The 27481-nt window shown below is 44.9% G+C and overlaps 2 protein-coding genes across 5 annotated transcripts in view; one reads left to right on the top strand and one right to left on the bottom strand.

The window, feature by feature from the left end:
• Nucleotides 1-25855, top strand: Riox2 (ribosomal oxygenase 2). Of its 4 annotated transcripts, none has more exons than XM_045147414.1 (10): nt 1-35; nt 6091-6561; nt 11040-11159; nt 12618-12746; nt 17154-17257; nt 20220-20322; nt 22093-22264; nt 23568-23656; nt 24859-24948; nt 25393-25855. In XM_045147414.1, the coding sequence occupies exons 2-10, from the start codon at nt 6130-6132 to the stop codon at nt 25549-25551; spliced, it is 1398 nt and encodes a 465-aa protein (XP_045003349.1). In that variant the 5' UTR covers nt 1-35; nt 6091-6129; the 3' UTR covers nt 25552-25855. The 4 variants fall into 4 exon arrangements, with proteins under 4 accessions (XP_045003349.1, XP_004663368.2, XP_045003347.1 ...); XM_004663311.2 differs by lacking the exon at nt 1-35 and adding an exon at nt 249-532 and having other exon boundaries at nt 22096-22264; XM_045147412.1 differs by lacking the exon at nt 1-35 and adding an exon at nt 249-532.
• Crybg3 (crystallin beta-gamma domain containing 3) overlaps nt 25772-27481 on the bottom strand; it is a 124954-nt gene continuing 123244 nt past the window's right edge. Inside the window, exon 22 of the mRNA XM_045147411.1 lies at nt 25772-27421. Within this exon, the coding sequence (XP_045003346.1) occupies nt 27333-27421 (89 nt within the window). The 3' untranslated portion in view covers nt 25772-27332. The remainder of the gene's footprint in view (nt 27422-27481) is intronic.

Here is a 27481-nt window from a genome sequence, read left to right as displayed (position 1 = left end):
GCGGGGCGGTCCGCGTGCGCGCGCAGCCGAGCGGGGTGAGCGGGGCGGTCCGCGTGGGCGCGCAGGCGGGCAGGGGACATGGTGCGCATCGCGGGTCCCCGGGTCCGTGTGGAAAGCTGAAGGGACCCCGAAATCGGGCGGCAGGGGAGTTGCGGGGCCCGGGCGCGGCGAGGACCCGCGCGGAGTGGCGAACGCCGCGGGCTCGGGACCGCGCACGTGCGCGGCGGGTGGCCGGGCGCCGTCCCCTCCGGACCCGGGACCCCGGGACCCTCGCTTTTCCGCACATCGGGTGCGGCGGACCCGCGGCTGAATGGGACCTGGTTGTCCTCACCTGTGCATTGGGAAAGGGCAGAGGCTCGGCTGGTTCCGCACTTCCGGTGCCAGGAGCTGCACTCCACTGGTTCATTTTTTTAAAAGTTTTATTTATTTATTTAGTTAGTTAGTTAGTTAAGAGGGAGAGAGAATGAGCACCCCAAGGCCTCTAGCCACTGCAAACGAACCCCAGATGCATGCTCCACCTTGTGCTTTGTAGGTAAGCGCTTGACCGCCGCGCCCATCCCATCTCTTCAGCCTCACCTTCGTGGTCCTTGCTCTTGGGCCACATCCTTTGCAGCTCCATGGGCGCCAGCCTACAAGAAGATACGAGTCCTAAACGTAGCTGTACACAGGCACAGCGTTAGGGAAACACTAGAACCTCTCTATTACTAAAATTTCCCTCTGCTGCAAGCAGATATTTCAGGTCAGCCTGAGTGACTTCGTTACAAGCCGTGCATAGTTTTTTGTCAGCTGTCTTTTGAACTGTGCTGGATTCAGCTAGTGTCCTCTATGTTAAGTGGGTGCACGTTTATCCGGGAAAAGCCGGTTCTGGTCATAGTGATTTCTGCTTTCCTCATCGGAAATGGCAAACCAAAAGGTCTGGTGTGAGTCCAGAAGTCGGCGTGTTAAGGCTTTGCTGATACCACCCTGCTCAGGTGGAGAGACCCCTCCCTCCCTCTGCGGCTATAAGGTACTGACGTTTGTAGGCCTTTCCGTTCCAAGCATGGCCGAGCCCCAGGTCCCATCACAATAATTCCCTGTGCAAACCATACTGCCTTCCCCCAGTTTTCAGTTGAAAAAGAACAGATTTGTTTCCCCACAGTTCCTGAGGCGGGGAAGTGCCACATGAAGGCATCTGCGGGGTCAGGGGAAATGAGGGCTACTCTGTTTCCAGCCTGGCCTCCTCAGTGCTGGGTTCCCTGCAAGGGCCAGCAAGAAGGCCTCTGAGAACTTTTCGTAAACTTGTATAGAGCTAAAAGATAAAAATGTGAGAAGAATTCAGGCTTCAGAACTTCCCATGTCATTGTCAGCCAGGTACACATAGTTGCACCTTCAAGAAACTGTTCTGGGCTGGGGAGATGGCTTAGTGGTTAAGGCACTTGCCTGAGAAGCCTAAGGACCCACGTTGGATTTCCCAGTATCTGCTTAGGCCAAATGCACAAGGTGATGCATGCGTCTGGAGTTCATTTGTAGTGGCTGGAGGCCCTGGAGGGTCCATGGCCTCTCTCTCAAATAAATAAATAGTGTTTTTTTTTTTTTTTAAGTCATAAGAAAAAGAATCTCTTAAGACCTGTTAAAATTGACTGTGGAGATGGTTAGGCACTTTAAAAATATGAAGATTTAATTTGTTGGTTCTATTTTAGACATCCCTGTTTATTGTAGCATTTACCAGAGGATTATCTGGGATTTGGTTGTGGTGTTATTGTCTTAATTTCCCTTTAAATGATTTTAGTCAAATCATATTGAAAACAATTGCTGTTTCAAATGCTTCTTCCCACCACATATCTTTATAGGAATATTTCCTCTCTTTTTTCTTAATCTGGGTGGTCTGCAAAGTTTACAGGCAGACTGATGTAGGCTGCCCAAGCATTCTTTAGACAAAGCCTTCTCTTCTTTACTGTATTTTTTGGATTTCAAGAAATGATTTTTTAAAATAACTTTTTATTGTATCTGAAATTGTGGTATATCATAGTAATTTTGTTGGTTTAATAGAGAAGTTATTGCCTTCTTTTCACCACACTAGTCTCCAAAAGTTGTTAAAAGAATTTCAGTCTTCCAAAATGAGTGGTATGACTGAAAAATAACACATTTGCCCAGTAACATCTAAGTTAGTTTCCAGTTGACTGAGGCTCAACTCATTTCAACATGAACACAGAGAAACAATAGATGGTGTAACTTTTGGCAGCATAAAAGTAGTGAAATTTATATTCTAACAACAGCATTTGCTATGCAGTACTGGGATTTACTTTTTTTGTTTAAATTTTTTTTTGTTTTGACAGTGACAGAGAAAGAGGCAGAGAGAGAGAGAGGAGAGTGGGCGCGCCAGGGCCTCCAGCCATTGCAAACGAACTCCAGACGCGTGCGCCCCCTTGTGCATCTGGCTAACGTGGGTCCTGAGGAATCAAGCCTCAAACCGGGGTCCTTAGGCTTCACAGGCAAGTGCTTATCCGCTAAGCCATCTCTCCAACCCATGGGATTTACTTTTATTAGTGATCGCAGGTGGGAGAATTCTTTAAGTGATTTTATTTTAGCTTAAGCATGTTGTGCACTTGAGCCCCCCTTTCCGGTGAAAGTGTGTCCACTTGTGTATGTTGTGCATAGAGAAGCCTTTATCTTTCCTGCTGCTCTCATCTTAAAATTTCAAACTGAGCAAGTGTGAAGGACCGGAGACATGTGGCTCAAGATAAAATCACTTGTAAGGTGCTGCTAGTGATACAGACATAACAAATCAGTCTAGCAACTACTGGTATTTCTAAAATAATATATATTTGTTTGAAAGAGAGAAAAAACGCATGCACGCCGGGGCCTCCTGCCACTGCAAACTCCAGACCCATGTGCCACTTTGTGTATCTGGCTTTATGTGGGTCCCAAAGAAGTGAACCCAGGTTGGGAGGCTTTGCAAGTAGGTGCCCTGAACAACAGAGCCATCTCCCCAGCCCTAACAACTAGTTTTAAAAATGGAATGTGAGAGATGTTGTTGGGCCATGCACAGGTTCAGCAATGGATGGGAGGGATATTATCCCAGGTTAGCCCACCAGTGCAAGTTTGCAGGGGTCTTGTGAACTCACACTTGGTTGTTCATCACCAGTTGTGTCAGTAGATGTGAAAGTTACCAGCCAAGGAAGCTCATGAGAGACTTGCTAACCAGGGTTTTGGGGAGAGCTGATCATCTGGGCAGTCTGTGCTTGGCACACAACAAAATTTACAACCCTCAGAATAAAATTAAGTATTCAATATGGTTTGTACAGTTCAGCCATAGTGGTCCACTCCTGTCATTGGTATGGACGCTCTCCTGAAATCTAAATGCCCAGTGGTTTGAATCACGTGCCCCCATAAACTCATAGCTTCTGAATGCTTGATCCCCAGCTGGTAGCAGTTTGGGAGGTGGAACCTTGGTGGAGGAGGTCTGTTGCTGGGGGGCGAACCTTGATAGTTGAGTAGCCGGTGCTTTCCAATGTTCCTTGGGCTCCTTCTGCTGTTTGCCACCTGCTGTTATCTCCTTCCACCTTTCTCCATCACTTTGGAATTCCAAGGTACTGACAGTGCGTGGTCTCATCAAAGCCTTGATTATTTGGTCTAGAATTCAAGCTTCTCTTTTTGAATTAAAAGATTATCAGAAGCATTTTCGGAAAATTTGCCTCATGGACCACGCATCCCTGCACACTGCATTGAGTCCTCTTCAGGCTTGTCTTCACCCTCTCTCTGGACGTGTGTGCTAGTTTTCCAACAGGGTCCAGTGCTTTTTGTTAGTTTGAAATTTAGATGCTGAACCAGGGACCTGATTTCACTTACTGATTTGTTCAGTTGACATCTGGGTTGCGTTTTAAAAGTTATTTTAAAACTTAGTTGTTGTAGGCCATTCTAGGTTGTTTACTTCCCAGGCCAGAACACTTACTCTGTTTAGTCGGCAGTGCTGTTAAAATATTTCTTTTCACGATGCGAGGGAAAAGCAGCATTCTTGTGACATTCTGGTAACTCAACATGATAGGAAGTCATAACATTCACAAATAAGTTACTGGCCTTTGGGGAAATTTGATATTTATAAGCATGCTGGCTCTTAATCTTCTTTGGGGACAGGAATTTGTTAGGAATCTGATGAAAACAATAACATCTCAGAAAAAGAAATGAAAAATAAAGTACAGTTTTGAGTATTCCTCATCCAAAACTCTGAAATTTGATGTGCTTCAAAATCAAACCATTTTGAGTGCCAGCATGATGCTACAAGGGAAACATCTCACCTGACCTCTCTGGACAGGTCACCCTTAAAATCTGAGCACACGAAAAGTGCTGCATAAAAATACTGACTGGCCCTGAGACTACATAGAGAATTCCAGCTCAACCTGAGCTAAAGTGAGACCCTACCTTGAAAAACCAAAAAGAAAAAAAAAAAAATACTGACTGGCTGTGTGTATAGGGAGTATGGGAGTATATGAAACATGTGTTTTAATGTGGTGGCTTTTTGTTTTGGGAGAGAGAGAAAGAATGGATGCGCCAGGGCCTCCAGCCACTGCAAATGAACTCCAGACGCGTGTGCCCCCTTGTTCATCTGGTGTACATGGGTCCTGTTTAGATCTCTAATATCCACCAGATGCCCCTGTGCTAAAGACTTGGTTGCCAGCCCCTGGCACCACTAGGAGGTAGTGGGATCTTTATGAACTGAGCCTAGTGAGAGGAAGTGAGGTCATGAGGGGCCTCCCTTGAAGGGGATATTGAGACCCTGGTCCCTTTTCCTCCCTGCTTCTCTGCCAGGAAGAAGTTAACTTGGGTCACATGATTGCAGCTGTGATGTTGGGAATCTCCACAGGCCCCAAAGTAACAAAACCAACTAGTCTTGCACTACGGCTTCTGAATTCTTGGTTTCAGAGTAAATTCTTAAAGATGGTTATCTCAGAAATATAGTAGTAAAAAACTAACACAAATAAAAGTGACAGTAGTTGCTGAATGAGCATAGTCTGGGGGAGACCAGGCAGTGCTCGTTGGGGTACTGCTTCTCCTGCTGTCCAGCTGTGTCCCACAGACCAACTGCATTGTCACACCTGGACACTTGGTAAAAAGGTGTGCCTGGGCTCACCTTTGGATCTAGTGAGCTAATCTCATGCCCAATGGTATCTTTATTTTATTTATTTGTAAGGGGGGATGGGCATGCCAGGGCCTCCTGCTGCTGCAGACGAACTTCAGATGCATACACTGTTGTGCATCTGGCTTTACGTGGGTACCGGGGTGGCTTTGCAGGCAAGTGCCTTAACTGCTGAGCCATCTCTCCAGCCCCACACCCTGTTGATTTTTGTGCACATTGGAGAAGTGCTGTGTTAAGAGGTTAATGATGTTGTTTTATGCAACGTTTTAAATACTTGGCATATAGCTTTTTAATCATTTTTCAGCATATACATACATATATATATTTTATTAGTAAAGAGTGGTTCTGATAAGGTGGCAGTTTTCATAATAAGCTCATGTTTATAAGTGGTCAGTGGAGGTTTAGGAGCAAGCAGAGCCTCGTTTTAGCCACCAGGGGGCACCATTGATCCAGGACGCACTGACTTCCTCCTGAAGGAAGGAGGGAAATGTGCTGTTTTGAGCTGCACCTGGAAAAAATTGGAGCTGGTTGTTCTCCATTTAATGTTTGTAACTTAGAGTACACCTAATTAAATTCAGGACCTAATAGTGATTGCAGCCGCTTTCAAGAGTTTGGCTTGGCTGTGTCAGTGGCCGGAGGCTAACCCTTTGACTAGGAACTGCTGAGACAGTTGAGTGGTTTAATTTGAGATGATTGTGTCTCCCAATAAATAATGAATTCCTGGACTTAGTGCTTGTATGCACAAGGAAAACATGTTTTCCTTTAGATGAATGTACAACCTCAATGGTGTTTAAGGCTGAATCATATCTTGGAAGAAAGCTTTGGCTTGAGGCGGTGTCATATCCTGGAGGAAGTGGCCGTGACTACTGACGAGTTCTCATAGAGGCACCATGGTCGTGCCTGGTGTGTGTGATTCGCCAGCACCAGTTCCGGCCCTCCCTGTTAGCCTAACTGCGTGCATTGTCTTCCTTCTGCAGGTTTGTATTTCCTCCTTGCTTTGTCTTGAAGACCGAGTGATGCCAAAGAAAGCAAAGCCTGTGGAGAATGGGAAGGAAGAGGGGGCTGTTGCCAGTAAGCAGGCAAAGGTGGAGGCAGCTGGTGGGCTTTCTGCCTTAAATTTTGACAGCCCTGGTGGTCTCTTTGCAAGTTTAATCTCACCCATCAAGACAGAGACTTTTTTCAAGGAATTCTGGGAACAAAAGCCCCTCCTAATTCAGAGGGATGACCCCGCACTGACCACTTACTACCAGTCCCTGTTCAGACTGACAGATCTCAAGAGTCTGTGCAGCCAGGGCGTGTACTACGGGAGAGATGTGAACGTCTGCCGGTGCGTCCTGGGGAAGAAGAAGGGGTTAAATCGAGTCGGCAGAGTGCACTTCCTGCAGCTGAGGAAAGACTTCCATCAGAAAAGGGCAACCATCCAGTTTCACCAGCCTCAGAGGTTTAAGGTAACAGGTTTGCCCATTGCCAAATCCACATACGTATGAAAGTGCTAACATTGGGCCACATCCCAGCACCATGCTGAATACATGGTAGGGTGGTGGAAATGATTTGAAAAGGGGTTGTACATTTATTTGGTCTTTAAATCCATTGCAGCTTGGGAGATTCTGTTACCTTTGGGATAAGTTTTTTTAAATTCCCAGCAACTCAGGGTAGACCTTTGATATCATGGAACTGCAAACAATAAATATTACAAGTTTCGTTTGTTCGTTCATTTTTTCCAAGGTATGGTCTTGCTCTAGCCCAAGATAACCTGGAATTCACTATGTAGTCTCAGGCTGCCTGTGAACTCACAGTGATCCTCCAACCTCGGCCTCTGCAGTGCTAGGATTAAAGGCGTGCACCACCACACCCAGCAATATTACAAGTTTTTAACCAGACCTATGTCCAAGAGAGACACATCCATCACACTTCTTAGAAGTGGGGCTTATGACATAGAGGAGTGGAGTTCAGAAATACTCATGAGGAGACCATCATAGATGGAGGGCAGGTTTGACTGGCCAGTCTAAAAGACTGAGAAACTTTAAGTTTCTTCAGTGTCAGTGATTGACATTTGGAAAAGAATTATCCTCATCTGTGCTCCATTTCTGTAGTTATAAGATACAGATTTCGGATGAATGAATGTACTTTAACTTGACACATTTCCCAGATAATTGGGGACCTGTTTTCAAGTTTAGATGAAAGTTTATCTCCCTTCAGAAATTCCTTTCTATGACTCATGACGAATCAAAATGGCAGAGGGAGAAGGAAAGCAGGGGCCTGTGGGGTTTGCGGAGAGTGGCTCTGGATGTGTTGTTGGCTTTTGGGGCTCTGCCATTAGTTACCACTGTCTCTCATGATCTAGCCCCAGGGCTGTTGGATCCCATTACACCCATGTTGCGAATGCCCTTCCCTGGCTTGTCCAACGATGGGGCCGAAGTCTGAGTATTCTGGGTTCCTGGGGATTAGCTGATTCCAGTTACTCTACCTCAAGCATTCAGAAGTTGAAGTACCCCAAGTGTTACCTAAATCTCTTCTCACACCATGCTGTGCTTTGAAGTAATAAAATGTGGATGCTACACATAAATGCTTTCCTCTAAGATGATCGTTGGCTCTTTACCTGAGAAGAAATAGGTTTCTTTGTAATTTTATTAATTAATTTGCAAAGAGAAGGGGAGGGAGGGAAGGAGAGGAAGAGAGAGGATGGGCACGCCAGGGCCTCTAGCCACTACAAATGAACTCCAGAGGCATGAACTCTTTGTGTGCCCAACTTTATGTGGGTACTGGGGAACAGAACCTAGGTTATTAGGCCCTGCAGGCAAGTGCCTTAACCACTGAGCCATCTCTCCTGCCCAGAAATAGGGCTTTTTTTTTATTAAATTTATTTATTTATTTATTTATTTGAGAGCGACAGACACACAGAGAAAGACAGATAGAGGGAGAGGGAGAGAATGGGCGCGCCAGGGCCTCCAGCCTCTGCAAACGAACTCCAGACGCGTGCGCCCCCTTGTGCATTGGCTAACGTGGGACCTGGGGAACTGAGCCTCGAACCGGGGTCCTTAGGCTTCACAGGCAAGCGCTTAACTGCTAAGCCATCTCTCCAGCCCAGAAATAGGGCTTTTAAGAGTGCTTTTTAAATTTTGTTTTGTTTTTTGAGAGAGAGGAGAGCGAATGGGCATGCTGGGACCTTCAGCCTACTGTGGATGATCTCCAGACACGTGCGCCCCCTTGTGTGCATGTGCGACATTGCGTGCTTGTGTCACTGTGCATCTGGCTATGTGGGACATGGAGACCCAAACATGAGTTCTTGGGCTTCGCAGGCAAGCACCTTAACTGCTAAGCCATCCCTCCAACCCAGGAATAGTTTTTAGAAACCATAGAACTATAAACCGAAATGCATGTAGTGAAGTGATTATATGTAGTTTGGTCATAAACCAGCCATTACTAGTTAACATGTGTGTGTGGTGTTTTCTGTGGCTGTCATTTCTGTGCTGTGGACTCATCTCCATACCTCCCTCAGGACGTCTGTCTGCTTGTCTACTACGCCCACTAAGCTCATCTCTCCTCCAGGATTCTCAGTGGCCAAGACATACTTCTTTTACTCTGCTCTTTGGCTGTGTTTATTTTAGAGAAAGGATAAGCCAAACTTGGCTGTGCTTTCTTTCTTTTCACCACTAGTTCCCGAGAGGCCTGTAAACCATACAAGCGCACACTCTCACATTGGAAGCTCAGTAGTTCCAAGTTAAGTGTTATGAGGAGGGTTAGCGTTACGTGTATTTATGCAGCAGTAGGTCTGTAAACATCCAAATAGAAAAGCCTAGGGGCAGTTCATCATGGTGAGGTAGAGAGGACATTAGGTCAGTCAGATAACTTTTGTTTCTTACATATGCAGCTATAGTCTAGACAGTCTGGAATGAGTAAAGTAACCAGGCCATCTAATGAACTTTTGCTCACCAGTATTGGGTCATCTATATGTCAAAAGTGGGGGTGATTATATTTTACAAGGCCCACTGGAGTTTTCCAAATACTTTCACATGTGAATTTTAACCCTGCCAAATGATTTTTAAAATGGGTCAGCCTTAGTGGCTTCTATTTTATCTGTAAGCTAAGGCTTACAGATGTGACTTTCCCAGAGCTACTCTGAGGTGGTTGGGTAAGGATTTATGACTCTTCAGTAAATTTCCTACATCCAGGACACTTGGGTGTCCTGTGGCAAAGAAGAGATTTCAGCAGCCTTACTTATTTGAGCCAATGTCGGTGAATTAGTAATGCTTGCATTCTGCTTTGAGGTCAAAGTAGAATTGGAAGTAAATGGTTTTGTGCTGTTCTCTAGAGTGTTGGCCTGAAAATGCTATTTGCTTTGCTTTATAAATAAGAAACCACAGTCCTGGAGCTTGTAACTTGGACCAGTGTGGCTTGACTTCATATCTGTTGTTAGGAGGCCACAGTTGGCAGGTGCAGAAGCCCGAAGCCCAAGAGAAGTAGGGAAACTTCAGAATTGGTAGTGTTTTGGGTAAACCTCAAGAAAAACAGGGACATTTTCATTTGTTAGCATATGATGCTCTTTTTTTTTCACCCTTCCCGTCAGAATCAGTGCTTGTGTTGGGAACCATAAAGTCTCCCAGATGTTGCTAAAAGACCTGCAGGACATTAAAAGAGTGAGAAAGAGCGAACCCTGGTTTTCTGGTGGTGCCGTTTTCCAAATATGCAGATGATCACAGAGCTAGTTCTGTTGGCCTCTCCCCAAACTAAATTAGGCTTTTTGGGAGCTCATTAACTCTTCTGAGCTATGAAATGTCTTTTTTTTTTTTTTTTCTGTGTTAAGAAAAGCCCCTGAGTAAAATCTTATAAGTAAGGAAATTCAGTGGTTTTCGTAAAGGTGTTTCCTGGAGCTTTTTGCATGCTCACCCAGGCTTTTCCCCACTTGTTGTTTTTGCTACTGTGGCTCCCTTTCAGCTCTGCGGTAGAACTGACTCATGCTGGGCCCATTGGTTTACTCAGCAAATATTTCACTATATTCCAATGGCTTCTGTGTGCCAGGTACTGCAAATTTGTATGCTCTGCACTTTGGTCTTTTCAGTGTGCATTTCATGTGAGTTGCCTTTTCTTAAGTTTTCTTGATGGTTTGGACTTGAGCCCAGCTGTGTGGTGACTCCTGGCTCCACTTGGTAGTTGGGTCTTCTGGTGCTCCACTTTGGGGATTCTTCACATGCAAACTGAGAAAGGACTGTTGCAAAGAGTATAAAATTCACTTGTGTGAAGCCCATGTCCATCACATGGGGTGTGCTCTTGTCTACAGAGCCAATTGCCAGCTCCCTCTTCCATTGGCTGGAGAGATGCCACCCTCTCTCACAGGCATGCCTGCCTCCTTGGTGTCGTCGCGTGTGAAGGGACCCTCATTCAGTCCTGTTCTGATACCTCTGGTGTGCTTTCTCCTACATGGTCTTTCTGCTGCCTTTGCTTTCTGGGCCGTCTAGCCCTTTGACCCCGCAATGTGACTATGTCTCTACAAATGCATGGGGTCACATTCATGGCCATCCTGAGATACATGAGGCCCAGCTTCATACAGGATCCGCAGTTTGGACATTCTTTCTGCTTCTGTTGTTGGGCAGTTCCCAGTGTAAATCTCCTCCCTCACGTGCTGCCAAATCCTCAAATTTACTTAAAAACACAACTGGTCTTGTCCGTCTGTCCGTTCGTCCGTCCTTCTTTCTTTTTTTTCCTGAAAAGTTATTTGTTCAGCAGTCCTGTCTTATCTCAGAAAATAGAACAGTGAGGAGCTAATTGATGAAGTGAAAAACTCAGTAAGATTCTTGAGGAATATTTCACTGTCAGTTGTCTGGTCTGAAATAATTGTGCGACAAAGACTTTCTAAGTGAATAGCAACCTTAATCTGCTCTTAGTTTTCATTCTCCTTCCCATATCTTTGTGCTTCTCTTGTTTCAAGGATGAGCTCTGGCGGATCCAGGAGAAGCTGGAATGTTACTTTGGCTCCTTGGTTGGCTCGAATGTGTACATGACTCCTGGAGGAGCTCAGGGCCTGCCTCCCCACTATGATGATGTCGAGGTAAGAGGGGAAGCAGATTGCCCAGGGTGGGAAGAGCATGCTGCTTAAAGGAGAGCCAAGCTTCCTAGACGTCAGGGCTGACTCCATATTAACCTGGGAGGCTCTGAGGCCAGCTCTGCGCCTGCTCCTTCTGTATACTCTCCCTAGAGCTTGACCTCATCCAAGTGTTGGGCCAAAGTAAATCCTTCCACACTCACTTCCTGCTCCTTCTCCAAGTGATGGGGGGATTGTTTCCAGTCTTGCTAGGATAAATGGAGTCTTTAGAAACAGATTTTCTTTAGCTTAATCTACAGAAAAACAATTGGCTTTGTGTTTAATTTCACAAAGTGAAATACAGTGTGATCACAACTAATGCTTACATCTGCAAGCACTTTGTCTTTTTTCAAAAGTTTCCAAATATATGTATTTTCTTTTTCCATTTGCAAAAATCTTGGGTCAGCTTGAATGAGGGTCATGGTTTCACTTAAGCCCTGGCACCTTGACAAGTGTTGATTTCAGTCTCTGGAGTTTTCCAAAAAAAGTTAGCTCATTGGCTTAGGTATTTCATGGTTTTATTTTTGTATTAACACAAGGTGTGAGCACAGAGATACTAGTTGGTTTTTTTAAAGTCCTTTTTTATCCCTCTGAGAACAATTGGATATAACCACACTTCCCAATTTTTAAAAAATACTCTAAATTGAATATTAAAATGCCTTTGTGCCAGGCGTGGTGGCGCACTTCTTTAATCCCCGCACCTGGGAGGCAGAGGTAGGAGGATCAGTGTGCATTTAAGGCCAGCCTGAGACTACATAGTGAATTCCAAATCATCCTGGGCTACAGTGAGACCCTACCTTGAAACACCCCCCCTGCCCAAAAAAAAAAAAAAGCCTTTGTCTGAATGAATGATACTAATAAAAAACTAGAATTTTTCTATCTTCTAAGATCCTTTTTAAAAGTTTTTTATTTATTTATGAGAAAGAGAGAGAGGCAGACAGAGAGAATGGGTGCCCCACGACATCCTGCCACTGCAGATGTGCTCCAGATGTGTGCATTACTTGGCTTTACGTGGGTACCAGGGAGTCAAACCCAGGTCTGTAGGCTTTGCAGGCAAGCACTGTAACTGCTGAGCCATCTCTCCAGCCCATCTGCTAAGGCCCATTTAACATTTAAGCTATTAGTCATTCATGTATATCAGGTTTCCTATCAGATAGAGGCTTTCAGCACTGCAGCTGATAAGAGAGAAAGAGTGCTATACTGGGAAATAGTGCCCTAACAAAGTGACAAAAATAAGTATCCATATCACAAATCATAATTACCTTTAATTTAAGTACTAAATCCCATAGTGACTGCTCGTGTATGAGCGACAGGCATTCCTAATCTTTCATTCTCATTTTTGATTTGAAACCTGATTCCCCTAAGCCCACCTTCTGGGTGTTCTTGCCTGTGGACCATCAGGAAGCTGTCTGTGCTTTTCTCCAGGTTTTCATCCTGCAACTGGAGGGAGAGAAGCACTGGCGCCTCTACCCACCCACGGTGGCCCTGGCACGTGAGTACAGCGTGGAACCTGAGTCCCGGATTGGTATGCCAACCCATGACTTCACGTTGAAGGTATGAGATGGCTGTGTGGCAGCCCTCCTGAGCTGTGATTTCTGTTGCTTTAACAAGTTCATAACCAGGTCTTGAGTTTGTGTAAAGGTCTCTACGGGGTCATATCCGTGGGGCTCAGGGCAGGGTGGCTTCTGAAGGAGTCCTGGAGAGGTGAAGTAAGGAAAGATCACACTCATCTTCCAAAATAACCTTCTCCATGTGTGATCCAGCTCAGCAGATATGGACTGATTCAGTAACATGTGCCTCTCTAGAGTGAAAGTGCAAGCTTAGGCCTGGGCCAGTTTCTCCATATCTCAGTCAGCATTCAGCTTGGGATTCAAAGTTGCTTAGTCTGAGCTCAGCCCACAATCCCTTCATTGTTTGGTTGTAAAAATTCCAGTGTGATCAGTTTTCTTCTTGATTATACAGCAGGTTATCTCTCTAGTCTGTTCCCTTCCCCTGCATAGAGTGGCTAGATGAACAGGACTGTGAGTCCTCCTCCCGGGAGCCACCTTTGATCCTTGGCATCTTGCTGTAGAGAGAATCTGTCTGAGCAGTTAGCCTGGAAGGGAACCGAGCCAGGCTTCAGCAGGAGTGATTCTTGAGAAAAAGGTTTTAAAGGGATAGCAACAGTTTCACAATGACACTTTACACCCTTTCTTAGAAAACATTAGTTTTCTTTATAGGCAGTAAAACAATGATTAATTCAAACCATTCCAAATCTTAGAATAAAATATATAGCCCTAGAACTACTTGTGTTAGCTGTTGTATTAGTATGGATTGCATTTTGAATGTGTCATTCATGTCTAATTTTTTAAAATATGTTATTTATTTATTTGAGGGGAACAGATAGAGAGAATGGGCTTACCAGGGCCTCCAGCCATTGCAAACAGACTCCAAATATATGTGCCACCTTAATCAAACCAGCTTTGTTAGGCTTTGCAGGCAAGTGCTTTAACTGATGAGCCATCTTTCCAGCCCTCGAATCTAATTTTTTTATTGTGCCTTTTCTCTCTTAAATTTTTTAAAAAACTTTTTAAAGTTTATTTATTTATTTATTAGGCACACAAAGAGAGGGAGAGAGAGAGAATGGGTGTGCCAGGGATTTTAGCCATTGCAGACAAAATCCAGGTGCATGCACTACCTTGTATGTCTGGTTTACGTGGGACCTGGAGAATAGTCTTCGCAGGCAAGTGCCTTAACCTCTGGCCCTCATCTCTTAATTGTAATATCCCCTGCCACAACAAGAAGGGTCATTTCCTTTTGTGGGAGAGGTGCTTATTATAGCAAGCATGAATAAATGATAACAGTTTTATGTGTTTTTGATCAGCAGTCATCCAACTGTAGGCCATTGACCAAACATCTGTCATGCCACCTTCTTTTGGAATAAGAGTTGACTGGGACACACCACATCCGTTTCTAGTGCATTACCTATGGCTGTGCTCACATGAACTGGTAGAGTCTAGTCTGTTGCCACTGAGACCTTGGGGCCCATATTAATCAGTGAGCCTCTCCAGTTTAACTCTTTTTTTTTTCTCAATTTTTATTAACATTTTTCATGATTATAAAAAGTATCCCATGGTAATACCCTCCCTTCCCCCCCCCCCCACTTTGCCCTTTGAAATTCCATTCTCCATCATATTCTCTCCCCATCTCAATGAGTCTCACTTTTATTTTGATGTCATGGTCTTTTCCTCCTCTCATGATGGTCTTGTGTAGGTAGTGTCAGGCACTATGAGGTCATGGATATCCAGGCCATTTTATGTCTGGAGGGAGCATGTTGTAAGGAGTCCTACCCTTCCTTTGGCTCTTACACTCTTTCCACCACCTCTTCCGCATTAGACCCTGAGCCTTGGAAGGTGTGGTTGAGATGTTACTCAGTACTCCAGTCACTTCTTTTCCAGCACTATGATACCTTCTGAGTCATCCCAAAGTCACTGCCATCTGCAAAGAGATTCTCTACCCAAAGTGAGAGCAGCATTAATATAAGGGTATAAATATTAAGAGAAGTGCTTACTGGGAAGTTTGATAAGCATAGTATATACACTTATCCAGACATCAGCAGATGTTACACCCCTAGGGCCAGTTTAACTCTTGTGTAAATGCCCAATATGTGAAATAGTCTGTGCATGGGGCAGGGGCATGGCGCTTGTGGTGAAAAGGCCAAAACTCTTCTTACCTTTCTTTGAATTCGCCAGCCTATGTAATCCTGTGTCCAGTATGGTCCTCAGGGTGCAGAAGCTGGACTTGAACTTAGCTGCATGCACTTGGGCAACTTATCTAAGTCTCTTTCATCCTAATTACAAGGAAATCATAATATTTACTTGCAGTCTCTAAGGATTCAAATATTCTATTTGGATGCTTCCTCCATAATAAAATTCTCTGGATGAGATGTCTCTGTCAGATGGTAATAGTGTAGTGATTTTTGTTGTTGTTTTTGAGGTAGGGTCATACTTTAGACCAAGCTGACCTGGAATTCACTATTAATCTCAAGTTGGCCTTGAATTCACAGTGATCCTCCTATACTGCCTCCCAAGTGCTAGGATTAAGGGCATGCACCCCCAAGCCTGACCTTGTATTCATTATTAAAATACAGTGGTTCTGGAGGCATAGCTCTAATTGATGTTGGTAGAATTCCTCTCTTTCTTGGAGAAATCTGCTTCTTTGTCACCTCCAGTGGTGCCAGGGTGTGGAGGATTTTTGAGGACCTCACAGGAGCATACGGTAAAGGTGACCAATAGTAGCAAAGCATTTATTTACACGAAGAGCTGCTGTTCAAGTGTTTCTCAGAGCAAAGAAACAAGCAAGCAAGATTATAAGAAAAAAACACTGCCTCTTGATTGAAGAAATTCTCAAGTTCCTTCTCCAGGGCTTCTAGTTATGTCCAGCGTGATCTAAACCTCCTCTCATACCAGTTATATCCAGCCTGATCGGAACCTCCTCTTGTACTAGTTACGTCCAGCCCGATCTGAACCTCCTCTTGTACTAGTTATATCCAGCCTGATCTGAAACTCCTCTCATACTAGTTATATCCAGCCCGATCTGAACCTCCTCTCGTACCAGTTATGTCCAGCCCGATCTGAACCTCCTCTCGTACTAGTTACGTCCAGCCCGATCTGAACCTCCTCTCGTACCAGTTATGTCCAGCCCGATCTGAACCTCCTCTCGTACCAGTTATGTCCAGCCCGATCTGAACCTCCTCTCGTACAGTTATGTCCAGCCCGATCTGAACCTCCTCTCGTACCAGTTATATCCAGCCCGATCTGAACCTCCTCTCGTACCAGTTATGTCCAGCCCGATCTGAACCTCCTCTCGTACCAGTTATGTCCAGCCCGATCTGAACCTCCTCTCGTACCAGTTATGTCCAGCCCGATCTGAACCTCCTCTCGTACCAGTTATGTCCAGCCCGATCTGAACCTCCTCTCGTACCAGTTATGTCCAGCCCGATCTGAACCTCCTCTCGTACCAGTTATGCCCAGCCCGATCTGAACCTCCTCTCGTACCAGTTATGTCCAGCCTGATATAAACCACTTCTCACACTTGCAGGGAGAAGGGAGCAGCTCTCAAGACCCCTTGTCTCCTTAGGCAGTTTCTGTGCAGTATGTTTGGGTCCGGGTGGACTTGGAGGTGTCTTGGGGTAGGAGCAGCTTGAGGAGAATATTTCTGTCTGTTGGTTTGGGGGAGAGAGAAGCAATAGAGTACAGGTGGCTGATCTATCTAAGAAAATGGTTTATCTTTAATTATGTCTGGGTTTTAGTCTCAGAGAGTAGTTGTATAATTTCTCATTTCTGTGATTTTCTTTGAACCTGTACATGTGCTCATGCTTAGCTAGATTCGGCTCCAGCAAGTGTAAGTGGTAAAGTACAGATCCTTCCCAGAGGGGCTGAAGCAATTCTCGTGGGCTGGGGACTGGTAGGGAGGACGGATAGTGGTACAGCCAAACCCCCATGTGTCTGCGAGTTTGGAAACAGCATGTCCTCAGGTCTCTGAATGATGCTATGGATTTGGGGGCTATGACCCCATTTTAGTGATGGAGGATCTAAGGCTTGGAGCAGGTAAGTAAGTTTCACTAGTCACCAGCCCTTGTGTGTGCTATAATCATCCATGTGAGTGAAATTCCTGCCCTTAACCAAGAGGGAGGGAGCCACCTTCCTAGGAATGGGGTGTCACTTTCCTGGATCTTAGCATCCTGTAGGGTGGTTTCAGATGTATCTGATGTCACTTTGAGAGTGAACATGATGAGTGCTGGATTGTGGTTCACAATGACAGGCTCATAGACATATAATTCCAGCACAGACTACTCCCTAAACCAGTGCTTTCTAAAATGGAGAGCGGAAACTCCAAACCTGTCTATCTCCCTGCAGCAAAGAGGACTGTCTAGTGTACCAAGTATACTGCGTAACTCCCCTCTCCCTTGTCTTCTTTTAGCCAGGGGATTTGTTGTACTTCCCCCGAGGGACCATTCACCAGGCGGTCACTCCTCCGGGGCTGGCCCATTCTACTCATGTGACCATCAGCACCTACCAGAACAGGTACAACCTTTGTTTCCGTCCTAGCATCTTAGGACAACTCTGAGCTACAGAGAGTTGTCGCCTGCTTCATACCTTTCTGCCTCTCTTGCTGACTTCATCGCCTTTTGATATGTCCCACGTGTGACCGGCCTGTCAGGATGTCCTCCTGAGAATGCCGTGGGTGTCTATGTAAAATACTGAGAGGTGTTCCCTAGGCCGGGTTTCTCTTTTCTCCCTCTCTGTCTCTCAGACTCAAGCACACAGATACCTACATGCACACAATTATTCTTAGGGTGGTTTTATATACACACACACACACACACTATATACATATAGCACAAATAGGCAAAATATGCCATTTTTAGCATTTTTAAGTATACAATTTGTTGGCACTTAATATTTTCATATCACTAAAAGAAACTCCAACCACTTATACACCTTCTTTCTCTTAGGGTTTTTATAGTCCTTGAAAAACATCAGAAAAGAGTTTGGAATAGTAGCAACTAAAAGCACATGTGACATTATGGCATAAAATTATGTCATGAATGGGGGGTTAGCATTCTGTATGTCCACAGAGTAATAACCTTGCTGGTCCACTGTAGCCATTCATTAGTTTATTCAGTTTATATACTAGAACAACTCCTAGAAATGCCAGCTTTACATGTTGCCTGGGCTGGGAGAGAGCTGGAGTTTTAGGCGATCTGACGCCTAGGAGGGGGGGCAGCAGGGGCCACGTAGTTGTGAAGCCGGGAGGTAAGTTCTGTGGAAGGGTTGCAGAGGGATCTTGGAGCTTAGGAATGTCTTCAGCTAAGTGGGAGAGGCTTAGAAATGATGCCAAAGTTGAGTGAGTCTTCAAGGCTGATTCGTAGCGGTGGGTCAGAGGTCTGGGTAGAAGATGCTGCAGCCTAGGGGACAGCAAGTTTCTGCCTCCTACCTTCAAAGCCATAACTCGGGAAACGAGTTAGTACGCATACCTCTGCTTCCTCATCATGCCGCTCAGTGGGTAGCTCACCCCTATCTTCAGGAGACTTCCTGGGGAACTGGCTGGAGCCTGGTCTGAGGCTAGTGCCATGCTTGCCCATAGCTAAAGGCCCAAGCTTGACTGTGCATCCTCATAGACAAAACGCCTTGTCACACTGGCTAATCAGGTTCCTTGAAGAGTGCAGACCTGTAGGTCTTCGAGGCCAGTCAGGAAGAGCAGGATAGTGTGGGAATGAGTCACAGGCCAGGCCACAGAGAGGCTGGCCCAGGCTGTGAATGTCTGTGCATCTTCTGGTGTCCCAGCACTGATGTCACTCAGTGTTCTCTCTGCTTCTCACTCACTTCTGTTACTCTCACCATCTAGTTTCCTTATCATTGTCTTTTGTTTCTTCCCCTTTCTTCCTTAGCTTCTTTTTCATCAGTTACTTCTCTGTCACTTTAAAATGTATGTAACTGCTGTCAAGTGCCTGCCTCCTTCTTTACTTCCAAGTTCTAGAGTAGAGATTTGGCAGGCTGGGTCCCATCCAACTCTCTTCCAGTTAGCTGAGGCGAGAGAGGAGCTTTCCGTGTCACAGGTGGTTGGCCTGGGCTACGTGTGTCCTTTGGCTGGTAAATTTAGTCTAGACGCTGGCCTGTGTAAGCGATGCTGGAGCTGGAATACAAGAATGTCATCTGGAAGTTGTTAGGCCCCGAGATGCTCCTGTGCTCTGAGCCTGGACTCCCTCAGCTGTCTGTGGTCGTGTGGAGATTCTGGTCCTCTTCATATTTCCTCCTAAGGAGGTGGTATTGGACTGTTTTGGAGCCTGCTGTGGGGACTGTATTAGGTTCATTTGCTCAAGAGGTATTTTGATTTTGATTTTTGAAAAGTCCCAGGATCAGCCGGGCATGGTGGCTCACGGCTTGAATCCCAGCACTCGGGAGGCAGAGGTAGGAGGATCGCTGTAAGTTCGAGGCCACCCTGAGACTACATAGTGAATTCCAGGTCAGCCTGGGCCAGAGTGAAACCCTACACTGGAAAACCAAAAAAAAAGAAAAGAAAGGAAAAGTCCCAGGATCTATCCAATAACTTCTAGCAAATTGGGCAAGTACTGCTGCTGCCCAGAGGTCTGTGTGTGATCTTCAGGGCAGGGTGGAGTGTGGCATTAAGTCACTAATCAGTGACACTGCAAGGCAGTGGGTGTCTTGGGACAAGTGTGTCTTAAGTAGCCTTGTGTCCTCCTCTTCCACTTTTCCAGGAGGGAAGCAGGGAACTGTTAATTTTCCTTGTGGAGTGAGAAGCGGAAGTCTTACTGTGAATTTCCATTTCACACACAGCTAGCAATTTTAAATCTGCCGGTGACACAGGAAAAACTTAAACCAGCTAAGAAGTATTTAAAGAGAACAATCCCACAACACATGTTTCTTTCTTAAACTGGCATGTGGCTTAAGAGAACTAATTCTCATTGCCCCAGAAGAAGCAAAGTTAATTGAATATGACACCTCTGGATGTTATTTTGGCCACTGGTTTGTACTTCTACCCCATTAAAACCATTGCTAGAAATCAGTTTTGTCTAAAGTGGCTGATGTTGGTAGATATTTTACTGAGGAACAGTTTCCCTTTCATTAAGTGGTAAAATGTGACCTTTAACTGCTCAAATAACTACATAGTGTAAAGATACTGCTGTTGCCCTAAATGTATTTGTTGGATTCAGTGCAAGATTTATTTTGTAGGTCCTTTTACCAAGTTTTAAAATCTTCCACCAAGCTATCCTCATAAATGCCTGTTTTTAGTGTGGCCCTTTGATGTTTCTACTTTATAATATCTACTTAATTTTCTGGTGTCTTTAAGAGAAATCTCTAGTGAGGCCGAGCTTCCCACCTTTAACTTTCCTAGTGAATGCTTGGGAAAAGGCAGCTTAGAGCCCAATTTGTAGCTTTCGTCTTTATTAGTAATTGGTGTTTGCATGTATCTTTCATTCATTAACTGTCTTGGTTGTTTTCTCTTTCTGGGCGCCTGCTCTAGCTCATGGGGAGATTTCCTTTTGGACTCCATGCCGGGGCTTGTGTTTGACACTGCAAAGGAAGACATGGCCTTGAGGTCTGGAATACCCCTGCAGCTGCTCCTGGTAAGCAACATAGCCAGGTGGGAATGAGGCGACAGCCAAAGCCCAGCCTCTGAGGGACCTGGGATTCTTCCCAGAGGCGCCAAACCTGTGTGCTGTGCTGTGCTGTAGGATTTGCAGAAGGAATGGCATACCGCCCTCACATGGGGAGATCCAGAGAACCATGGGTGCTGTACAGACCACTTTCCTTATGTTTTTATAGTAGTAATGATGCAGGACTTTTGAATTCAGGAGGGGGGTCCCCAAAGTTTGGGTCCTGCCCCATTTTTAACAAAAATATGATAAAAATAGACTCAAGAAGGATAAATTATGAATTATTAACTTTACTTAGGGAGGAATCACAAATTGTGGGGTTTATTTAAGGGAAATTGAGATCTAGGGAGAAGGCTAGAGCAGAGTCATAAGTATGTAAAAAGTAGGAAACATGCACGCATTTGGAAAACAGCCTAGTCTGGGAGGGTCATTAAGAGAAATGGCTGGGGCAGAACCATAAACACATGGAAGGTAAGACCTGTGCAGAGGGGTTTACAGGAATCACGTGTGGAAGGCTCAGCGTCCATGTAAAACTTCTCCGTGGAAGCAAGTCACAGGTGGTGATGGTTTGAGAATAGGAGAGGGTGGCAGGCAGTGAGAAATGTATTAAAGAGAGTTACACCCATGGTTATTCCAAGTTTAGAGAAATCACACAGGTGGCAGGCCCTGAGTTAGAGGAAGCACCCATGTGATGGATGCAGAGTGTAGGGGAAATATGCATGTGGTAGATTCAGAGATGAGAGGAAAATCACACATGTAATTAAAGTGAGACATTACCCCAAGGTATACAGCAGAGGCAAGCAGAAAAACTCAGACCAAGAAACGGTACTGTGCGCTTCCCCCTCTCCTACCCAGCCTGGTGGGGTGGGGAGGAGACGCCAGACTCGCAAGTGCCCGAGAAGCACAGGGCAAGGTGAGAGGAGCACAGAGAAGGGTGGCTGGGAACAGCCTTCATAGTCGATTGAAAGTGGATTCTTTCATTACAGTCAGGTATGTAAAGGGGAAGACCAAACTGGTTTGTAGATTTGAAGGGGCAGTCTGCAGAGCCATCCCACCTGGGTGGTTAAGGCCACCTAGCCTGTTAGATTGTGGACAGCAGGGCCCACTGCATACAATCAGACATGAGTTTCATTCCTGCTACGGCAAGGTGTCATCAGTTCTCACTGGGCCTGTTTACCTCACTGAGACTGCCTAAGAAGCTAGCTTTCTCCTATTTCACCTTCAGTAAGACGGTGGGAATACTGGCTGAAGATGTGGCCAGAGCTGTATATTGGGTTTCTGGTTATAGGAGAGGCCCACTGTGGAGACCTCGGCCTTGGCATGATGCTTCCTAGCTTTCCTGATACTTCCTGCATTTTGGAACAGTAGTACTGTTTGGCTAGCTTTGGAGAGGTGAACTAGGGGTGAGTAGAGAAAAAGGTTGCTTTCATTATTTAGCGTTGTCACCTCAGGACACTGACTTGCTTTCAAAGGCCAAGCCTACACTGCATCCATTTGTAGGCAAAATCCTGGAAAGTGCAGCAAACAATAGGCAGATGAAGTGAGCAGTGGTTACAAGAAAGTAATAAGCTCTTGTTCCCAAGGTCCTAGTTGGCCCCTCTACCCTGTGGAATGTCATGACTGATTCAGCAGTGGGTGTTTGGCTGTAGTGGTAGGTCGTGAGCTCAGCATCCTACAGTGGAGAAGGACCTGGGCAGTCAATCCTGCCACTACCCACTCAGGGTTGACTTCTGTTTCCAGCAGGTGGAAACTCCAACTGCTGCAAGAAGAAGATTGAGTGGCTTTCTGAGGAGTCTTGCAGACAGGTTGGAGGGCACCAAGGAACTTTTGTCATCGGACATGAAGAAGGATTTTGTTTTGCACAGACTGCCCCCTTACCACGTGGGAGATGGATCAGAGCTATTGACACCAGGTGGAATCAGCTTGCTCTTGCCTTCTAGGAGGCCGGGGGTCATGGTGAATGTTTAAGCTGTGATGGCTAGGATCCTCTTTGAGCAGACAGAAGGGATGATGCATTTAGTTGTAATGTGGACATGAATCTTCCCCTATGGTTAAATGAGACATGCTACACTTAGTATTTTCTGGTTCCTCACAAGTCATTGTAAATAACTTGTAGCCCAGTTTGATAGGTAATAAGAAAACTGCTATTGGATGAGAGATGTATGTGTTTATGAGTACTTTTATTCACCATCTTCATAAAGTTTTAAAGACATGAATTTTGAAAATATTTTAAATAATTGAATATTATTGTAATTAAACCTTGTAAAAATGTTATCATCAACAGGCAAAGCACAGAAGTGCCCAGGGGCTTCTAAATTATATGTGACTATGGTAGGCCTGGAGTGACATAAGGCACTTCCAGATAGGTAATATTCGTGTCTTTTACGAAGGCCACCAAGAACATACTCCTGAACTCAAGTTGTATTTATGGACTTGTTGCAACAGGGAAGACTGCCTGAGAACCATGGAGCATCTCAGTGAAAGGGCACTAGGAAGGATTTACAGGGTGTGGGCTCAAGCTTACTGCAGAGGGTGGAGGGGTGCAATTTGAGGTCTGTCCCTCTAGTCCACATGCACGGGCCTTACAGAACGTAGAAACTGAAAGCATGTTCTATGCAGAAGATAGCCCTTATTGTGATTTGATGGTATTTACACCTACTGAAGATGTGTTGCTGGGAGCTGATTTTGGGATTTTGTGCATGCTGTACAAGCAGTCACCCACTGAGCCACACACCTAGTTCTTTTAACTTACTTGGCATTGTGGTTTACCTAATTGCATGTGTGCTTCACCATGGGATCCCGGGGAATGCAGGCTGTGTTTTACTTATCATTATGCTGGGGTGAGTACTTGACGGAGGACACCCCAGGTCTGGCTGTCCCTGCAGATTGTTGGTAAAAGAGTTAGCTAAGAAAATTGCCTTTTCTTAAAACTATTTTATTGATTTATTTGAGAGAGATTGAGAGAAAGAAAGAAGCAAGTAGAATGGACACCCCAGGACCTCCAGCCACCGCAAATAAGCTCCAGACACATGCACCACCTTGTGCAACTGGCTGACTTGGGTCCTGGGGAGTCAAACCCGGGTATTTTGCTTTGTAGGCAAACACCTTAACTGCTGAGCCATCTCCCCAGCCCATTTTTAATATTTTTTAATTTATTGGTTTCCTTTTTTGTTTGTTTGTTTTTGATGGCTGGCATTCTGTTTGGGTTTTTCTAGGTGGAAAGTTACCAAGGCTGGATAGCATAGTGAGCCTGAAGTTTAAGGACCATATCATCCTCACGGTGGGGCCAGATCAGGATCAGTCTGTGAGTATCTGAAGGGAGGAGACCTCCACTCATACTCTTTCCATACTGAGTCAGGTTGTCTGAAGGACTCTTGATCTGAGCCCATAGGAATCCATGTCCACAGTTTAACTTGTTACTCCAGTGAAACAGTGCCTAAATCTCACTATTTCAGTGCCAGATTTTCCTCTTAGGTGTTTGAAGGCATGCTCACCGTGCCTCTTTCTTCCCCCATACCATCCGTATGGCTGTTGCAGGCCATATTCCTCCTACTTGGACGAATGAAGACCTTGTTTGAAAGTTTCCCTTCCTCAGTTGCTCAGATCCTCTATACTGCACAGATCTGTTCTAGAATTATTGTAGATCATGGAAGACAAGTAAAAGCTACATTTTATAATCTGGCCACCTAGCCCAATGATTCAATAAACTGAAAATTATATACATTTCTGGGCTTCATATAACTTGTCTTGGATCATATTCTCTGCGCTTACAGTCTTTGAGAGCCTGATCAATACTAAGAGCTATTTCACACACGCTGAGGCTTTACCTGGTTCCTCCTAATCAGCTCTTGTTGGAGTTGTCCCATGAAGGATTGAAGAGATGCACTTACATGTCCATCTTACCATGGTAGCAGCCATCAGGGCCCAGCCTGGCAGAAGTAAAACCTCCAAAATGCACACTTGAGGCTGGAGAGATGGCTCAGAGGTTAAGGAGCTTGTCTATAAAGCCTAATGACCCCAGTCTGATTTCCCAGTACCCACATAAAGCCAGATACACAAAGAGATGCACACTGTGGAAGAAATAATAAGCTGCCCCATAACTGGATGGGGATGGAGTAGCCATCATCTGGAGGTCTCAAGACTGCTGCAAGTTATAATAGAGCTGGTGTTTCTTAACAGTTGATCACTCCATTAGTTGTTAGTTTATGCCTAGGAATGTCACGTTGAGAGTGCAGATAGGGTGCAAAGAAACTGTTGGTATATAAATCAAGCTCCTGAATGTGTTAGCTTCTGTTTTAAAATAACTTCGCGTGAGTGCTGGTGACTACACACAGGTGCAATCTGTGGTGACTAATCATGTTCACATTACTCTACGCCCAAAGGATTCCTTACAGTATTGAGTAAATTTCTTGCACACACTTACGGCTTCAAGATTGTCCTTGGTGCTGACCTCTTGATATAAAGCCCTCAATATTTTGTTGTTGATGCTTAACATTTTCTTTAAAGGATGAAGCTCAGGAGAAGATGGTTTACATTTATCATTCTCTTCAGAACAGAAGAGAGACACACATGATGGGGAAAGAGGAGGAAACCGAAGTATGTTCTTCCTGCAACTTGGGTTATGTCTGGGAAAAATTGTTTTTGATTTATAGGTCAAGTACTTCTTATGGCTACAGTGTGAATTCACCATTTCACATGATTGATAGGGTGCTTGTGTGGGGATGATTAAATCAGACAATTTTGTGATACACATACCAGCTTTAAAGCAGAGGCTGTGACCTTATGGGAAAATATACTAAATGTCAAGCATTTCAAATGACAAATGTCACCTACTACTGAGGGTAGAAGGCTCATTAAGTCTAAGCTTTCAAAGGGGTACTGATAACTTTTCTGAGTCATCTGATTACAGTTTAAGGAACTTATTTGAAATAAGTTTCATAGGAAGGCTAACAAAAATGACATAGTGGAGATAGGGAAATTTGCATTAAGATGCTACCTAATTGACTTTTGTTTTGGACTAAATACTTCATTCTTTTCCAGACTCATGGGCTTCGCTTCCCTTTATCACACGTGGAAGCCTTGAAGCAAATCTGGAATAGTTCAGCTATTTCTGTCAAAGACCTGAAACTGACCACAGATGCGGAGAAGGAGAGCCTGGTGTTATCCCTCTGGACAGAATGCCTACTCCAAGTACTCTAGTGCCTCTTCAGAGGCAAAGAACTCTGACTTTAGATGCACATGGGTTTTCAAAGGGAATATTGAAGGCGTGGGCAACTCACGCTACTGCCAGTTAGTACGCTGGGTCTGGGAAATGGTTACACAGATGAGGCAAACAGAAGACAGAACTTACCTGAACTCATGGACACGTGGAAGAAAAAACAGTAAATTACTAGGTATCCTAGAGCATGTGACAAAACCATACTTTTGGAAGTTTATTTAATCCAGTGTGGTAGAAAAGGCACAACTCCAGTACATCAGGAAGAATTAAATGTCATTAACCTGGGTGTGTCTTGGTTCTTTGGAAGAAACTTCTTTTAAGGAACCTCCTTGACTCTAAAAATATTTTTTAACAATTAAAAATTAATTTTGAATAAAGTTGATGTTTTTACAGTGAAAATACACATATCTCAGAGTATACATACCCCCTCTGTTAAAACAAAGTTATACCTTTAATGTAAGTTTCATTAAATACTGCCACACCCATGAGAGGCACACAGTGCGTGTAGACAGGAGAGTGTTTCTGGATGCTACTTAGGATGATGAGGGCAGAGCCTGAGATTGAAGAAGACATCCAGTATTTACATGGGAAGACTTGAGTCGATTAAAAAATACTCAAAATAGTGGGTCTTTAAATTGAAACTATTCACTGTTATTTTACATTCTAAAGTGCATAGAGGTTGATATTTTTTAAAATATCGCTTGAAATTCTTAAATTTGTATAAAAATAGAGTAACAGTTGTCTCGATTTTAGGCCCATCCCGGGGGTGGGTGGGGGACAACGTGCCTGTGACTTGTGCCACCACAGGCAGTCATGACTAGAGCCCAGGTCAGACGGTTTGCTACCCGACGTTGTTTAACAGTTAATCTGTCACTGGGCACAGTGATCAGCTGCACTTCTACTTGAGATGAGTACATTAAAGCTTGAATGCCTGCGGTGCCCCATATTCAAGTGACTTAGTCTTTGTAAGCACTGGGGGCAAATCAGGCAAGGCCTGGGGTGTGGTCTCAGTACCAGGACGGCGGCCGCCAGGAGCCCCGTCGTCAAGAGGCGTCTTTGTGAAGAACACGGGAATGCAAGGCAGGTTCTTAAGGTTCTTTATACTTTCTGGGTTTAAAAAACCATGAGCAGAGAATGGCCACCATAAAAAACACTTGCTAATAGTAGCTTTTGCCTCATGAAGCTGAGTTCCCTCCCTGGGGTCCAGTTAAAGAGCATAAATACTTGTAGGGTGTTTCAGTTATAAAAGCTTCCTTATAGAAACTTAAGGTTTATTTAACACAGCAGCTTAATAAAACGGCTCATTAAATGTTTTCAGGTGATGCTAAAAAATTATCTTTTTGCAAAAGTATGCCAGCCTATAGGAGTGTGTTTCCCTGTGTCTCATGCTCACAAGCATCTAGCAGGATATGAACTAACACAGGTGACAGCATCACCAGTGTCTGATAATGGGCCACCAGGGGTAGGATTCATGTCTGGTGTTGACGAGAGAAAACACAGACTTCAGAATACGTGGCCACCACAACTGGGGTCCATCAGGAGTTGACCCTTTCTTAGAAATCATTACAGTTTCTTCCTAGGAACATAAAATAACCGGCGAGAATGTTCAGCTTTTCATGGTCAGCGACCAGCAGTCCTGGCACTTCGGACAAGGTTTGCTCAGCTCGGCAGTGCCACGGGGGGGCACGGCGGCTCGCTTTCCACGCGCCGGGACCGTGAGGAAGGTGGGCTCCTGTGTTCTGGGCAGAGGCTGCTGGTGCTCTCACAGTATTTCAATGTTCCATGTCTGTGTTTCTTCTCCCTCCAGGGCCCGATTTACAATGACATGAGTCTTGTCACAATAGTTTCCTCCTAGAATAGAAATACCAAAAGAAACAATTATTTGTTCACACAGGCACTTAACAATTGCAG

Source organism: Jaculus jaculus, chromosome 4, assembly GCF_020740685.1.
Source record: "Jaculus jaculus isolate mJacJac1 chromosome 4, mJacJac1.mat.Y.cur, whole genome shotgun sequence".
Taxonomy (NCBI): Eukaryota; Metazoa; Chordata; class Mammalia; order Rodentia; family Dipodidae; genus Jaculus; species Jaculus jaculus.
This window is presented reverse-complemented; position numbering and strand designations above follow the sequence as displayed.

Excerpts from the sequence above, each read along its gene's own strand:
- Riox2 (XM_045147414.1), top strand. The coding sequence starts at position 6,130 with ATGCCAAAGAAAGCAAAGCCTGTGGAGAATGGGAAGGAAGAGGGGGCT. Across the intron at positions 6,562-11,039 it reads ACCAGCCTCAGAGGTTTAAG|GATGAGCTCTGGCGGATCCA; the intron begins GTAACAGGTTTG and ends TCTTGTTTCAAG. Across the intron at positions 11,160-12,617 it reads CCCACTATGATGATGTCGAG|GTTTTCATCCTGCAACTGGA; the intron begins GTAAGAGGGGAA and ends GCTTTTCTCCAG.